We start from the raw sequence: 17184 nt of genomic DNA on the forward strand, positions 1-17184 counted from the left end.
CAAGGACTCACTGTTTCAATTTAGAAATTAGATGCTGCGAGTATGGGCACTGAGAGGAGGGAAGGAAATCTGAAACATTCCTATAGGTCGTCTTTAAAAAAAATGGAACGAGACATTCCTCACCAAAAGAGAGAGAAGTTTATACTCCTCGGGCCTGAAATCAGTTGGCTGACAATTCTGCTCTTTAAATCTTGCCAGCTCAAAGAAATTGTCGAAAGTTCTCACCTATTAACAGTTATTAAAATGGAAGAAGCAGGGGATGAAATTGTGAGCAATGCGATCTCCTATGCGTTGTACAAAGGTGAGTAAAAATAGCTCTTCTAGAAATGTGACTTTCTGTGGCTTTTAATGGCTGGCATTTATTTTTTAAACAGCCTTACTGGAAATATAATCTTGCATTTAATTTTGATTATCATAGGTTGAAAGTTAGAATAACTATTATTGACCTCCTTGGATGTATGTATTTAATAGAACAAGAATTTTTATGTCATTGAAATACTGGTTAAATATGATCACAGTGCTTTCCAAAGAATTGTCTCCAGTAGTGGTTTAAAATCTTTTTCTGAGCCTCAGACACCTGGGAGAATGTGATAAAAGCTGTGGACCTTTGTCCTAGGATTCCACATCTGTGTACACATGTACACACACACTTCACACACAGATGATTCTGCATTCAGTTTCAGGGGCTAACACATCTCCTGAAGCTTGTGAATGAACCTTAGTTTTAAATTCTCATGTGTGAACTTTGCTTCCTGAGAATCCCATCCAGGTGAAATTACCTGACAAAGACCGTGCGGAGTTGAACCGCCTGATTAATATCTGTAAGGTATGCAGAGCAGTGCAAGGCACCTCGGAAGTGCATTTTTAGCATTAACTATTTATTAGAAACATTCTTGTCGTACTTGTCAGAAATGTGGTTGTAAGGATATTTATTGAAATGGGGCTACATCTGTAGAGATACACAGATACAGAAAATAATAGCTCTGGAAAAGACAAGTAGAACATTGTTATAATATAGCTCTTTATTTCATAGATTTAGATATAGTATAAGTCAGATGTGGCCCTGGATATGTAATATTTATGGAATCTGAATCTATAGGAAAATATCAATATGCCATAGTTACACTGTTAGGATATGGAATGGAAAGATATTATCACCTAAATTGATCCTCATCATATACTTTGGGACCTAGAGAATATGGATAAGAATCAGTGAAAATAAAGTGTCAGTGAAATGACAGCTCTGAGTGTCTGATTCCTTTTTTTTAAAGTTTTTTCTTTGATCTGGACCACTTTTAAAAAACCTTTAATGAATATATCATAATATTGTTTCTGCTTGTTATGTTTTGGTTTTTTGGCTGCAAAGCATGTGGGAATCTTAGCTTCTTGTCCGGGGATTGAACCCACACGCCCTGCACTGGAAGATAAAGTCTGAACCACTGGACCACCAGTAAAGTCCCTCTAAGTGTTTGATTCTAAGAGAATATGTTCAGAATCTCCTTTGACAAATGGCTCTGGTAGTTGGCTGTATGGAATGGTTCTGATGCTCTTGTTTCTGGGTGTTTGGTAAGTTGACTTTTTCCCTGTCCTCTTACAGCCTTTAGCACCAATGAACAAGATAAGGATAACTGGAATGGGCAGCTGAAGCTTCTGCTGGAGTGGAACCAGCTGGACATAGCCAATGATGAGATTTTCACCAATGACCGCCGATGGGAGGTAAATAAGAAGTCCTCTTTGGTGACTCCAGTGGCAGGTCTAGTCCGTTTCTAAGAAGGCCTTTGATACTGAATCTTGAAATGGACGCTCTGTCTGGTGCATCTGTGTTGCTAGGCCTCATTTTCTTCATCTGTTCTTGCTGTTGTTCAGTTGCTAAGTTGTGTCTGACTCATTTCGACCTCATGGACTGCAGCGTGCCAAGCTTCCCTGTCCATCACCATCTCCCGGAGTTTGCCCAAACTCATGTCCATTGAGTCGGTGATGCCATCCAACCATCTCGTCCTCTGTCACCTCCTTCTCCTTCTGCCTTCAATCTTTCCCAGCATCAGGGTATTTTCCAGTGAGTTGACTCTTCACATCAGGTGGCCAAAGTATTGGAGCTTCAGCATCAGTCCTTCCAATGAAAGTTCAGGATTGATTTCCTTTAGGATTGGCTGGTTTGATCTCCTTGCTATCTGAGGGACTCTAAAGAGTCTTCTCCAGCACTTCTTCATCTGTAGTATGGGATAATAACATTGACTTCGTAGTTTGGTTGTAAAGAGATAATAAAACTAAATACACTAATGTAAGGTAGCATCAAGCCACCAATATCATCTAAAGTTTACAGCTTTTCAGCTATGACGTGAGAGGCAATTCTCCATCTGGGTGTAGAGGTGAAGATTTCCTCTTAGGGGAAGTATATGCTCGACAGCGGTACTCATTTTGTGCCCTACTCTACCTTCCTAGCCAAATTCTAATGAGAAAACTGTCAGACGTGAGATGCATAAGAGACAAATAGAACAAGTTGATTGAAGACATACAATGAATATCATAGAAAATTGGGCCTCCCCCAGGCAAACCTGTGCCTCCAATATGGAAGTTGTATGTCCAGGAAATCTGTATTTTTTCCCCAGTAAGCTGACTTTTCTCATTTAGAATTATTTTTTTCACATTTATTCAGCTGCACTGAGTCTTGGTTGCAGTATGCGGGATCTCTCATTTCAGCATGGGAACTCTTAGTTGCAGGATCTAGTTCCCTGACCAGGGATCAGACTCGGGCCCCCTGCATTGGGAGCACAGAATCTTAACCACTGGACTGCTAGGGAAATCCCTCTCACTTTGAATTTGATGACAGCTGTAAGGCTACACTTTCCAGCAGCATCCTCTTGTATACAACTCAACTGAGATCCACTTCAGGAATTCTGTTTCATAGGAACAATTACAAAATGTCACACGTGGATCCACATAGCAGGGGCTTCTTTGTTTTCAGCTCTTCAGTCATTGGTGGGCAGTGAGAATTTCATTTTATATGTGTATAACAGTATAAGGCATGTGTATTTCATAACTTTGTATCCTTCCCAGTCAGACTCAGAAAACTTTTAGGCCCATTATCATATAATCAAAGATGAAGAATTCATTTATACTAACGTGATCAATTTTAATAATAGAATACAAATAAAGTCATGGTTTATGGACATTTAAATTATTCATTTCTTTAGCAAACACTATCTTTGTTTGGTTTTTACAGTATAATGAGCCCTATCTCATATGGCAAGCCTTGAGTTAGTTGAGGGAAAGTAGAATTGCAAGTAGATTTAGTTAATTGATTTGTAAATGAACCCATGTGTGTGAACTGTCCTATTTAAGTGAGGTTAGATGGTACAAATAAACATAAAGTTGGGCACATATTGAATTGATCATTTAATTTTACTAGCTTAGATAAAGATAGTTAAGCATGAAGGGTCTAATGGTTGAGAGAATGGACTCTGGAGCCAGCTCCTCTGCATGACTTAACCTCTGCAAGTTACTTAACCTTTCCATGCCTCCATTTCCTTGCACAGTGGTGAGTTGGGGTCAGCTCATACTGTTTTTGGAGAAGGCAATGGCAACCCACTCCAGTACTCTTGCCTGGAAAATCCCATGGACAGAGGAACCTGGTAGGCTGCAGTCCACAGGGTTGCTGGGAGTCGGACACGACTGAGCGACTTCACTTTCACTTTTCACTTTCATGCACTGGAGAAGGAAATGGCAACCCACTCCAGTGTTCTTGCCTGGAGAATCCCAGGGACGGGGGAGCCTGGTGGGCTGCCGTCTCTGGGGTCGCACAGAGTCGGACACGACTGAAGTGACTTAGCAGCAGCAGTAGCAGCCATGGGTACCACGGGGGCGGGGCGGGGGTGGCATTCTGATGGCATTTTGGGAGCCTGTTCTGAACTTGAATCTCTAAAGGCATCTTGACCTGTGTTACCTCATTTCATCCCCACAAACACCTACTTTACAGATGAGAAAAATGAGGTTCAGAGACACAGTCTCATTCAAGGTTGCACATAAGGTAAGGTAATGGTAAAACCAAGGTGTGGAGACAAAGGTGTGTCTGACTCTGAAGCTGTTCTCTTTCCCTGTGTGCCAGGGGTTCTCAAAGAGTGATCCCTGGACCGGGGGGTAGCACGGCCTTAACCTGGAAGCTGGTTAGCAGTGCAGGTCATCAGGTCAGCCACTGCTTTCTGCCTCTGTCCCACTGGGAGCCACAGTGTGGGCACTGAAGGGCCCCTTGCCAGTTCCCTGCCGGGGTCCAGCCCTGGCTGATCCAGGGTATTCAAAGGAGAGACAGCATAGGCGACCTATTTATTTAAATATTTTATCAAAGATATAAAGAGTAATAGAATGAGGATAGCTCAGTGAGGAAATTCAGTGGAGAAAAGAGGCTGAGTAGCTTGGTTTACGTGGGAGACCAATAAAACTTCAAGACAAGAAGTTTGCACCACTTACGTAGGCCGCAGGCGTCCTTCCGTTCTCCCAAAGGAGAGGAGACACTGAGGCCTCCCCGGTTGGATCTTAGAAGCCCAGGCATAATTAATAAGCATGGTGGCTTCCGCGCTCCAGATGGAGACTCAGCCAGAGTGAGAGAGAGAGCGACATGGGGAGACCAAGTTTCGGTGAACAAGGCCCGCACTTTATTTTCCAAAGTAGTTTTTATACCTTAAGTCATGCATAGAGGATAATGGGGGAAGGGGTGGAGTCATGCAAGGACAGCAGTTCCTGGTTCTAATTGAAGCCAGGCTTTCAAACTTATCATATGCAAAAGTTCAGGTGAATTACATCATCTTCTGGCCAGGAGGCCTGTTAACATTTTAAGAAACTTATTTTTCTCTAAAGGTGATTATTCCAAAGTCAGGAGCCACCCTCCAAAAGCATTAGATAAAGTTGCATTCCTATAGGGCAAAGGTGTGGTGGGCTCAATCAAGAAAAGAATTAACTCAAGGGTCCAAGGTTACAAACATTAAAGCTACTACTTACACCAATTATATTAATCAATACACTGCCAGGGACACAGCAGGTAAGGGATGCAGAGACTTAGCAGAAAACATTGGCCCAAAAAGTGAAAAACCCTTCACCAATACAATTTCTAATCAATCGTTTAACTGCTCAAAGGAATCTGTATTAGACAGTTTGGAACATCTCCCGCCTCTCACAGTTGGGAGGCTCTGAACAATCACATGTGGCTGGAAAAACCTATTCAGGCAGGCTAGGATTTCCAAAGGAGTTTGTAGGTTGAAACACTGTCACACCCAGGAACTGTTAACTGGAGCTGTAAGCTAACTCTTTTTCAGAGAGAGGTAGTGGGGGACAGCCCCCCATAAAGTCAGAGGTGTAGGTGAGAGCACAAAGCAGAAAGTAGGCAGACTCTGGTTTTGGGGGTAGATGCTCGAGAATTTCCAGGGGGACTCCTGAGGCTCGATCCCGCCTTTGCGTATGCCGAGCCTCCTTCCTCATGACCTTTGCCATGGACGGAGTTCCTCACACTGGCTCCCCGCAGTGATAGAATTCTAGTTGAGCTATTCCAGATCCTGAAAGATGATGCTGTGGAAAGTGCTGCACTCAATATGCACTCAGTATGCAATATGCCGGCTCCTGGCAGTTCCCTCTGCAGGTAACGTGTGATCCTGCTGAGACCAACATCAGACAGAAACAGAAACCGCTAATGCTGCCCTTGGCCGGGGATATTCCCCTGAACTGGGGCTCAGTCACGTCCAGTGAGGAGAGTGGATTGGGTGGGCGGCAAGGAGATGTGTGTGGGTTTGGCGCTGCAGCGCCCAGGCTCCTGGAACTGCCCCCACTGGCTCCAGCTGATGGTTCTCTGTGGTGTCAGATCTTCTGGTGTTTACTCGTGAGTGTTATTCGCTCCGTCATGTCTGACTCTTTGTGACCCCATGGACTGTATGTAGCCCGCCAGGCTCCTCTGTCCATGGGATTCTCCAGGCAAGAATACTGGAGTGGGTTGCCATTCCTTGTTTCAGGGGATCTTCCTGACCCAGGGATTGAACCCAGGTCTCCTGCATTGCAGGTGGATTCTTTACTGTCTGAGGCATCTGGATTTTAATGCTGGAATTGTGGATTTTTATGAACCATCTAATTTTTTATTAATTTTTATTGCAGTATAGTTGCTTTATAGGACTTTATAGTGGTTTTGTAGGACTTCCCTTTAGCTCAAGTGGTAAAGAATCTGCCTGTGATGCAGGAGACCAGGGTTCAATCCCTGGGTCGGGAAGATCCTTTGGAGAATGGAATGGCAACCCCCTCCAGTATTCTTGCCTGGAGAATCCCATGGACAGAGGAGCCTGGTGGGCTACAGTGCATGGGGTTGAAAAGAGTCGGACACGACTGAGCGACTAACACACACACACGGTTGCTTTAGAGTGTTGTTAGTTTCTGCTGCATGGCAAAATGAATCAGCCGTACGTGTGCACATGTCCCCTCCCTTCCGGATTTCCTTCCCATTTAGGACACCATGGTGCATTGAGTTCCCTGTGTTATACAGTATATTCCTATCAGTTTTCTATTTTATACGTAGTCTAATTGTTAATGTTGGCAACTGAATCAAACTGTAAAAAATATTGGGTTGGTCAAAATATTCATTCAGGTTTTGAAACACATGAGCGAACTTTTGGGCGACCCAGTACTAAGGAGGACGTTGGGAACCAGTGGTGTGATCTGTGGACCACTGGTTTGTGCCTGAAGAATGTATTCATTATTAAGATTTTCAATAGGCTTCTATGGGATAAGACTTATCAGGAGCCCAGACAGTAGAGATAAAGGGAAATAATAACTGGGTATCACTGTCAGGTGTTCCAGTAACTCATGGTTTTTGAACATGGCCAGGCGTTTGCCTCATGGTGTGTGAAGGGCAGCAGGGTGACTCCACGGCACAGACGCAAGAGTTGGTTGGTGGTTGGCTCATAATGGTGTCTACTGTAGACCTCAGAGAAGTGGTGTGAGCTGGATGGCAGGTTCCCTGCCCCCTAACAGAGCCAGTGCTTCTGTACGAGACATTGGGATCAATTCTTGATCAATGTCACCCCTATATGGTGCCATCGTCTGCACTTTACCATAGCACAAGGAGAAGTCCCATCCAAACCCATGTCTGGCTGATTTCAGATCCCACCATGCTGCTTCCTTCTCCTGCCGCACCCTGCCGCTCCTGCCGCAACGCTTGAGCTAAAATCCAACATTGTGTTACAACTGAAAAGATAAATTTTATTTCCAAAGCAGAACTGAAAGAGAATCTGATAATCCTGTTACTTTGTGGTTGAAAATGCGATGGAAGCTGAGAAAGAAAATGGCTTGCTTCTTTAACTGGATTTAGGGTGTGCGCCCTCTCTCTGTGCTCTTTCTCCTCAGTCTGCTGACCTTCAGGAAGTCATGTTTACAGCTCTTATAAAGGACAGACCCAAGTTTGTCCGCCTCTTTCTGGAGAATGGCTTGAACCTGCGGAAGTTCCTCACCAATGACGTCCTCACGGAGCTCTTCTCCAATCACTTCAGCTCCCTGGTGTATCGAAACCTGCAGATCGCCAAGAATTCCTATAATGATGCCCTCCTCACCTTTGTCTGGAAACTGGTTGCTAACTTCCGAAGAGGCTTCCGGAAGGAAGACAGGAATAGCAGAGATGAAATAGACATAGAGCTCCATGTATGTAGTGGGATGGTTGTCTGCCTGAATACTCTGATCTCTTGAGTCTTCCTTCAGAAAAATCTCTCTACCTCTCTAGATTCCTACTCCCTAGATTCCTACCTAATCACCATCATGTAGTCAACATATTGGGTTTGTTAATTTTCTTGCCCTACTTCATTTATTTAAGCTAGCAGATCCTACTGAGATAATAAATGGTGCATTTTCTTGCTTTATTCTTTGTGCTATATTTATAACTAGTTATTGCAGTGTTTATTAATTGCAGAGGTTGGTGTGATGCACTTTCTGAAGGTATCTAACAGAGAACAGGGGCAAAGAAATGGCAACCTGTTCATGCCTTAGCCTTTTAGATGTGATCTGCCTAAAACAGTTCTGTGCTATCCATGCAAAGGACTGGAGAACTGCCAAGTTTTCCTTTGTGAATGAAAAGGGAAGCAAATCTTTCCAAAAGGATAATCCTGGTTTCCACTTGAGAGGATGTTATGGATGTACCATTTACATTCTTTCAAGATTTTCTACTTAAAGGACAGGCAGGGCCAGTTTCCTGTACCAGCAACTCTTTGCTGAAGGCTTGCTCTGCTCAGAGCCCACTGAGGGTCAAGTTGGTGTATAAATACCCCAGCAACCTTCCTGCTCAGAGGGGATAATTCTGAGGCCTGTGTCCTACACTGCCCCCTAGAGTTGCCTAGTGGGACAGTTGTTGTTCAGTGGCTAAGTCACGTCTGACTCTTTGCAGCCCCATGGACTACAGCCCACCAGTCTCCTCTGTCCGTGGGATTCTCCAGGCAAGAATACTGTAGTGGGTTGCCCTTTCCTTCTCCAGGGGATCTTCCTGACCCAGGGACTGAACCCACATCTCCTGCATTGGCAGGCAGATTCCCGCTGAGCCACCAGGGAAGCCCCACGTGGTGGGGTTAGTTTCTGGTTATTTACCATGATAACCTGTTGGTCCGTCCTTTTCTAATTTCATTTCCTCAACCTTCGAGTGGTTTTCCCGGAATCACTTCTCAAATAAAATGCTTGTCTGAAATCCTTTTACTTCTGGGAAAACTCAAGCTAGGTCATTATCTTTTATAGTTCTTGAATTTTAATATATGTGTGTGTTGCAAAAATCTAAATGAGCTAGGTGTTTGAAGAAGTTGGAAGTGTTTAAAAAGCTGTTTGATTCTATTTATAGTGAAACTCTCCACAGTATCCATAACTGTGCAAGAAACATTTTGTATCTTGGTAAAACTTGTAGGAAAGATTAAAAGGAATCTATACATAGAGTTGTTTTTCTATCTGAAAAAGATTCCCTTGGGTGGCTAAATGAAGCTGGGATTCTAGCTGAAACATTAGGAACTTTGAATAACACTCCAAAGAAATAAATATAGTTTTACATTGTGATAATTGAACTTTAACTATCGGAAAGTCGGAATTTAGATTGAGCATTTTTCTAGATGAGAAGGAGAGTTATATGGTGAGAAGGAATTGCTTTCTCTTCTGGCTGTCAGAGTCATTCAGTTTTTAAATTGCTGTCAGCACATTTTTTTTCAGCCTTTATACTTTTCCATCTACTTGTACACTGCCTTTTGTGATAGATCAAAGATTCCGTGTCAGATTATACCACCTGGTGCACTGGGGAGATGAAACGCTCATCCCTATTCTCTGAAAATGGATTCAGGCACCGAGTTACAGAGCCCTCCAAACACGGGGTGCTCCCTAGGGCATCCTGACCGCATTTTCATTCTCATACTGGTGTGTCTGCTAAAGTGGTGTTCCAGCTGCAGGTGCTGACTCCCTGCTCTAACCCCTCCCAGGATGTGTCTCCTATTACTCGGCACCCCCTGCAAGCGCTCTTCATCTGGGCCATTCTTCAGAACAAGAAGGAACTCTCCAAAGTCATTTGGGAGCAGGTAAACGCCCAATTCCTTGGCAAATGTGCGCTTTGCTGTGGTTGTTCTGACCCTCTCAGAACTCACACATGTGTGCGCATATGTGTCCACGCTCAGTCCTGTCTGACTATTTGCTGCCCCAGAGAGTGTAGCCCACCAGGCTCCTCTATCCTTGAAAATTTCCAGGCAAGTATACTGGAGCGAGTTGCTGTTTCCTTCTCCAGGGGATCTTCCTGATCCAGGCTTTGAAGCTCTGTCTCTTGGATCTCCTGGACTGGTGGATGGATTCTTTACCACTGTTCCACCTGGGGAGCCTAATCTTAAAGCATCACTAATGAAATGAAATATTTGATGTAACGAAAATGGTTGTGGCTTGTTTTTAATGTGAACAGAGGTGTATTTGGGAGGGGAGGTCTCTGAAAAGTGCTGGGCTTTGTGGGCAATCCAGGAAGCACTTACTTCTTAGGTGTGTGTGGATGTGCGATTGTTTTCCAAGTGGATGAGGTTTTTAAGTTTAGTTTAAAAATTAATTTCTAGCTTTATCACATTATAGACAGGAAGGTATGGCCTGTACAAAATCTTCTCTGGGAAATGATTGATATTTTTCTCTGTGATTCCCTACATAATGATTTTTCTAAATGATTTATGAGCAGTTGAAAAGCAGTTACCTTCTCCATTTTTAGAGCCTACAATTAGGTACTGAATATTAATTCACACACGGTCTCACTAACTACATTGTCAGATCTTCATGTCCTTGGCCACTTTCCCATCTGAGCTCTTACAGCATGGGGGTGGGTCTTCAGACCTCCCACTGCCCCATCGAACTATCAGCTTGTCCTACATTGATCTTGATACTGTCTTTTTGCCTGTTAATTCCGTGTTCAAGACTGTGAGTATATTCAGGTTCAGGACTCTTGGTGCACATTGCACATCTTGCTGGGAACCCATTTCTTGCTTTTGCCACAATTTTTTTCCTTGTCTGACTTTGATGTTGGCTTGACCACAAGGGATTTAGAATTAACGGCAGCATGCTCACTTCTCTGAAAGACCAGGGGCTGTACTTTGGCCGCCCTGGGGGCCAGCAAACTTCTGAAGACTCTGGCTAAGGTGAAGAATGACATCAACGCTGCAGGGGAGTCGGAGGAGCTGGCAAACGAGTATGAGACCCGGGCAGTGGGTAAGCCTCCTGGAATGGGACCCGGGGGTGGCATAGGCACGCTAGGGGGCATTTACTGACTTTCCTAAGATTGAAGGTGGGGAAAAATGGGGGCTTCCTCACCCCACAGCCTCCCAGAGCCATATCCAGGTCAAGTCTAAGTAACTCAGCACCGTAGGAGAGCCTTGGAGTGTTGCTGTTCAGAAACCGTGACAGGTCTGAGGTTTCACCTGACGTGTGAGCTGATGGGTTAGCCTGCCAGTGTCTTATACCCATACCTAGGGAAGACCCCAGAGCCCTAGTTAGGGGCCGCAGATAGCTTATTACTATGGGAAAGGCAGCATTCAGAACAGCATCCAGGGTTGTTCCTTGTGCCTCGATTCCCCACGGGGTGATGTGAATAAGAGCTGGTGTTGACAGTCCCGTAGCTCCCCAAAATCAGGAGACTCAGGGCCTCTATAATATAAGACGACAGGTGAGCTGCCCAGCGCCCTCCAGGGGGAGGTTTCTCATCACCAGGAACAGAAGTGGGCAGAGGCCTTGCTAAGTCTGATGCTCCCGGAACATCTGTCCTCCATTTGCTTCACCTGCCCTTGAACAAAGCTTATCGGTGCCCCTGCTCAGAAGGCCCGGGCCATGCGAGGTGTGAGAAATCCTGGACCAAGTTGCCTCCCAGCAATGCAGAATGTTAGGCCAGTTCTATTTTTTTTTCCCCCCACTTCAGAGTTTTAAGTTTGCAGTGTGGCACATTGCCAACTGCAGCCGTGTTTATCTGTTGTCTTATCTAATGAAGAAATCCTCATGAGTTGAGCTTCTCTGCACTGGAAAAAAAAGGTGTCTGATTTTTTTCTTCTAATATATTTAAAATTTGAAGATACCATGTTGATTTCAGATTGATTTAGCTAGTCAATGAATCCTAACATTTGACTTTTAAAATAGCTCCTCTGAGGATCAACACACCAATCTCTTTGTCATAAGAGCACAAAATATGAACTCTTACGTGTCAAAATACGAGACATCCTCAATGCAATTGGTCAGTGTTTTTTTATTACATCATTTTGGCTTTTTTTTTTTGGCCCTGTGCCTTAACTGCAGAGACCCTCACCAAGAAAGCACAAAAGGTAAACGAGATAGCTGAGGGTCTGAATCCTCCCTGCTGTGGCTGAGCCCCATCAAAGCGGGGGCGGGGGCGGGGGCTCCCTGTGTTCACTACAGCTCAATGGGCATTTCTGACATCTCCCACCAGGAGGTGCTATGCCCTCCTGGGCATGTAATGGGCATGGGGTACCCAAAGAAGACCCCTTGCCCTGTGGAGAATTCTCTTCTGTTGGCCTTATCTCTGCCTTTTATAAACCAGGAGAGTCACAGCCGGGGTTTTGTGGAAGCCGGGGCTTGGCTGGGGCAGAGGGGACAGGGTGAGAAAGTGCTATGCTTTGGCCAGCCCTGCCTCCCTCTTCCCTCTCTCTGGGGATGCTGTCGCTTAGAGCTGTTCACAGAGTGTTACAGCAGCGATGAGGACTTGGCGGAACAACTCCTGGTCTATTCCTGTGAAGCCTGGGGGGGAAGCAGCTGCTTGGAGCTGGCAGTGGAGGCAACCGACCAGCATTTCATTGCCCAGCCCGGGGTCCAGGTGAGCAGCATGCCGTCACCAAACGGCATGCCTAGAAATGGGCCTTTCTCATCAGCTGGCTCTCGGGACCCAGGGTTACCTCTAGCTCGGTGTAGGGATGGGCCAGTTACACAAGCTCTCTGAGCCTTAGTTTCCTTATCTGTAAAATGGGCAGAGTAGGGGGTAAAGAAGGGCTTGCTATGAGGATTCAGTGAGACAGTCTGTGAGTGGAGCCGGCCCTTTATGGTAGCAGTTACTGTCACAGCCGTTATCCGTAGTACTGGGAGCAGGGAATTTAGTGTGAAGTGGGTTCAGCCACTGTAGGTGCTTTCTGCCTTGAATTACACTCACAGCAATTTGTGTCTTGTGCCTCAGGTTTGGGAGGGGAGATATTTCACCCACCATCCCAGCTGGAGGAAAGGTAGGGAAGGGGACAGACTGACATTCACCTACACACTCCTCGAATGTGCAATCACACTTTATCTTCACAGCATGCGTGCAGGTCAACATCATCCTGTTTTACTGACGAAGACTTGCACAATAAAAATTACAGTTGGTTAAGGTTCGTAGGTTTAGTGAATTTGGACTCATACAGCCTCTATTTTAAAGTCCACAGAACTGAAAATCAAGCAGAAGTTTCAGTGGTTTAATCATAGCCCCTTAGAATCCAGGTAACCAATATAAAAGAATAAGGATCTCAATTCAGAGAGTGAGGGGAGGTTTGAGGGCTGGGAAGAAAGGTTGCACACCATCCAGCAAGTCATTGCACTGATAAGGACCTGTTCCTTTGTCTGTTTCCTCTAGAATTTTCTTTCCAAGCAGTGGTATGGAGAGATTTCCCGAGACACCAAGAACTGGAAGATTATCCTGTGTCTGTTTATTATACCCTTGGTTGGCTGTGGCTTTGTATCATTTAGGTATGAAACCAAGGCACACAATAGTGTGTGCGTGTGTACATGCATCTGTGAATGTGTGAGCACGTGTGCGTGCACATGCACCTGTGTGTGTACACGCACCTGTGGGTGTATAATCGTCTGTGTGTATACATATATCTGAGGCTGTAGATGTACTTGTGTGTGTACAAGCATCTGTGTGTGTGTATATGCACCTGTGGGTGTATAAGTGTCTGTGTATATACAGACATCTCTGTGTATAGATGTACTTATGTGTGTACAAACATTTCTCTGTGTGTACATACATCTCTCTGTGTATAGATGTACTTGTGTGTGTACAAGCATGTGTGTACAAGTGTCTGTGTGTAGATGTACTTGTGTGTTTATAAGCATCTATGTATGTACACGCACCTGTCGGTGTATGAGCATCTGTGTGTACACGCATATGTGTGTGTACATTCTTCTGTGTGTGTACAAGCATCTGTGTCTGTACAAGTGTCTGTGTCTGTGCACACATCTCTCAGTGTGTGCTCTTGTGTAAAGAAAGCATTGTAAGGCCTGGAATTTATGACGTCCACTCTAGTGCCCGCACACATTAGGTCTGGGATCTCTGTGGGTTTTCCCTGGGCTTGAAACAGGCAGAAGTGGGGTCATGTCCTTATATCTGAGGCAGAATTTGGATCTGGTAGCCAAGCAATGCCAAGGCTGAATTCTGGCCGCCTGGCCCCAGCCCGGCTGTGGGTCTGTGTTCATCTGCGTTCAGCAGGGGAGATGAGGCCCACACAGCGATGCTGGCTGGGATGGTGACAGGGCTCTCTCCTCTCGGTCCAGGAAGAAGCCCCTGGACAAGCACAGGAGGCTCCTGTGGTACTACGTGGCCTTCTTCACCTCCCCGTTCGTGGTCTTCTCCTGGAACGTGGTCTTCTACATCGCCTTCCTCCTGCTCTTCGCCTACGTGCTGCTCATGGATTTCCACTCTGTGCCCCACGCCCCAGAGCTCGTCCTCTACGCGCTCGTCTTTGTCCTGTTCTGTGATGAAGTGAGACAGGTAGGTCAGCCCTCACGTGCGTGCCCCCTCCTGTCCTCAGTGGGTGGGGGCTTCCTACTGCCATGGAGGAACAGAAGCTGCTCCTGAAGTTCCAAAGTCACTATGTCCCCCAAACAAACGTTCTCCTTAGGTGATCACCCGTGAACATGAAGATGCACTTCCGTGAGATCTCAGCCCCAGGCCCAGGCTTTGCTCTGTAATTAATGTTAATGGAGATGAATTACTCGGGATCAGCAATGTGTTCAAAGAGCAGGTTGACCTTGGACTCTAAACCCACTCCTGTGTTTAGGGATTGGGAGCTATTTGTGGCCCTGTCAGTACCATCGCCGGGGGAGGCGGCACCATGCGTGGCAGGGAGACCGGAAGGACTTGCCGTTTAAGAGCATCTCAATGTGCAGTGTGCCAGATTGACAATGTTGGGAAGAATTCATATTCATTCTTGTGAATTTCAGGGAGTTCGTTTCAATTATTCATGGTGCTTTTCTGTAGTTTCTTGGGATCTGCATTGTTTGACATGCTCTTTCCACCCTTGAATCCAAACTTGGCCCAGGCTGGGCATGTATCAGTGTTCAGTTAATAGTTGTTGAATAAATAAATGTTGATGTTGAAGGTCAGTGCTGTCCTTAAACCATCATAAAAAGTCATCCAGAAAACCCTTTTAAAATGGTAATTTGTAAAGTGTATGAGAATTGCTCTTGCCATCACTCTCGTCCCATATGAGCCCAAATGCAAGAACATATCCATTCAACAAGTATGGCCTAGGTGCCTATAGTTTGTGAGGTGCTGTGCCAAGTGATACAAGATGTTTGGAGGGGCAAAGGATACTGGTTTTGACCACACAGAGTCACTGCCTAGAATGGGAATCCTAAATTGGTTTCAATTATCATGCCAACTCTAATACTTTTTGGTGCCTTCTAGGATCCCTGGCAATGGCACTCCACTCCAGTACTCTTGCCTGGAAAATCCCATGGACAGAGGAGCCTGGTAGGCTGCAGTCCATGGGGTCGCTAAGAGTCGGACATGACTGAGCGACTTCACTTTCACTTTTCACTTTCATGCATTGGAGAAGGAAATGGCAACCCACTCCAGTGTTCTTGCCTGGAGAATCCCAGGGACGGCAGAGCCTGGTGGGCTGCCGTCTATGGGGTCGCACAGAGTCGGACACAACTGAAGCGACTTAGCAGCAGCAGGATCCCTGGGTTGAGAAAGATTCTGAGGCTCTGTTTTCAGCAGGAGCGCACCTTAATGAATTAGCAGCATCTGCCATGGGCACAAGGAATGGCAGAAGTCCTGGCACCAGTGCCCTGAATCTGCCTTTGCTTGTCCAGTAGGTGGGAGTTTCAGGTGTGGACTGGAGATGGGGTACAGGTGGAAGTGTGTTGACCATGGTGAGATTATCAGGCTTCTGGTCTGATAATCTCCCCCAGCAGGTCTTCCCCAGGATCTGGTCCTGCTAAAGTGCAAAAGGCTTCTGTGATTTCGGAACAGCCTCACGGGAGCCCCAGCACTGGCTCAGGAGGTCACAGTTCAGCCCAGGGACCTTCTGTATGAGCCCATGAGGGCTAGGGCTGCGATGATGGCAGGGCTAGGGCAGGCTGCGATGATGAAGCACCGCCAGGTGGCTGAAACAGTGCAAGTTCATCACCTCATTGTTCTGAAGGTCAGAAGTCTGAGATCAGGTTGTGGGCAAGGTTGGTTCCTTCTGAGAATGCAAGGAAGAGCCTGTTTGAGGCCCCTCCCTGGTTCCTGGAGACTTGCTGGCCATCTTTGCTGCTCCTCTGCTGGCGATGTGTTGTTTGATTCCTGTCCTCATGCCCACACCACCTTCTCCCCATGTGCGTGTCTCTGTCCCAGCCTCCCTTTGTCATGAGGACACTAATCGTTGGGTCAGGGGCCCATCCTGCTCCAGTATGACCTCATTTTAGCTAATCCACACCTGCAAGGACTCTACTTCCAAACAAGGTGCTGGGGGGTATTCCTTAGAAGTATCAATTTGGAGGGGACATGGTTTGACCCACAACTCCTTCCATGCAGTCTATCAGTGCTGTCTTTACTTGCTAGTTCTTGCTCTCTTTTTTGGACTTAACTGCATATCAGCAGGCAGGGTATGAAAATACCTGCATGAGAGAATCAGAGAAAGATGGAAGGAGAGTCAACAATTAGAAATGGGCCATCGTGAGAGTTAACCAAGTTAAACTAGCACCTCTTGAGTTATGTTGTCATGGGAGTTGGCACTGCCCAGGGTCACACATGCTTCCTCCTAGACCAGTGGGGTCGGGGCTGGGGCCCTGCCTCCCTGCCTTTGCTCCACTCCCGGGCGTGGTTGACTACCTTTCAAAGCCACATCAAAGAGAAAGTTTAGCTACTGCAGAGAAAGACGATGAAAGGGTGAGTTTGAGGGGCTTTGGCTGGCTGCTGGGGGAAAGCCCTGAGTCTCACACCATCTTGGAGGCTAGCAGACCTCTTGTCCTCTGTGGGTGGGGGATGCCCAGCAGGGAAATAAGTCATGAGCCCAAAGAAGTGGAGAGGGAGAGAGAAAGAGAAAACCAGCAGGAATTGCAAACAGCATGGTTATTGTTCAGCTGTTCAGTTGTGTCTGATTCTTTGTGACCCCATGGACTGCAGCATGCCAGGATTCCCTGTCCTTCACTATCTCCCAGAGTTTGCTCAAACTCATGTCCATTGAATCGGTGATACCATCCAACCGTGTCATCCTCTGTCATCCCCTTCTCCTCTGGCCCTCAATCTTTCTCAGCATCAAGGTCTTTTCCAGTGAGTCAGCTCTTTGCATCAGGTGGCCAAAGTACTGGAGTTTCAGCTTCAGCACCAGTCCTTACAATGACTATTCAGGGTTGATTTCCTTTAGGATTCACTGGTTGGATCTCCTTGCAGTCCAAGGGACTCTCAATAGCATGGTAGTAACTGAATTTCTTTGATCT

At 46.0% G+C, this 17184-nt stretch overlaps 1 protein-coding gene across 4 annotated transcripts in view; it reads left to right on the forward strand.

Annotated features, from left to right (window-relative positions):
* Positions 1 to 17184, forward strand: part of TRPM8 (transient receptor potential cation channel subfamily M member 8) — a 92510-nt gene that overhangs the window by 27735 nt on the left and 47591 nt on the right. For 3 of the 4 annotated variants that reach the window (XM_061412695.1, XM_061412692.1, XM_061412693.1), the window contains 8 exons: positions 199 to 301; positions 1598 to 1716; positions 7375 to 7665; positions 9465 to 9560; positions 10587 to 10716; positions 12180 to 12325; positions 13109 to 13221; positions 14029 to 14245. In XM_061412695.1, the coding sequence (XP_061268679.1) occupies positions 199 to 301; positions 1598 to 1716; positions 7375 to 7665; positions 9465 to 9560; positions 10587 to 10716; positions 12180 to 12325; positions 13109 to 13221; positions 14029 to 14245 (1215 nt within the window). Of the gene's footprint in view, positions 1 to 198; positions 302 to 1597; positions 1717 to 3592; positions 4028 to 7374; positions 7666 to 9464; positions 9561 to 10586; positions 10717 to 12179; positions 12326 to 13108; positions 13222 to 14028; positions 14246 to 17184 lie in introns of those variants that run through there. The other variant, XM_061412694.1, reaches the window with a different exon arrangement.

Source organism: Bos javanicus, chromosome 3, assembly GCF_032452875.1.
Source record: "Bos javanicus breed banteng chromosome 3, ARS-OSU_banteng_1.0, whole genome shotgun sequence".
NCBI lineage: Eukaryota > Metazoa > Chordata > Mammalia > Artiodactyla > Bovidae > Bos > Bos javanicus.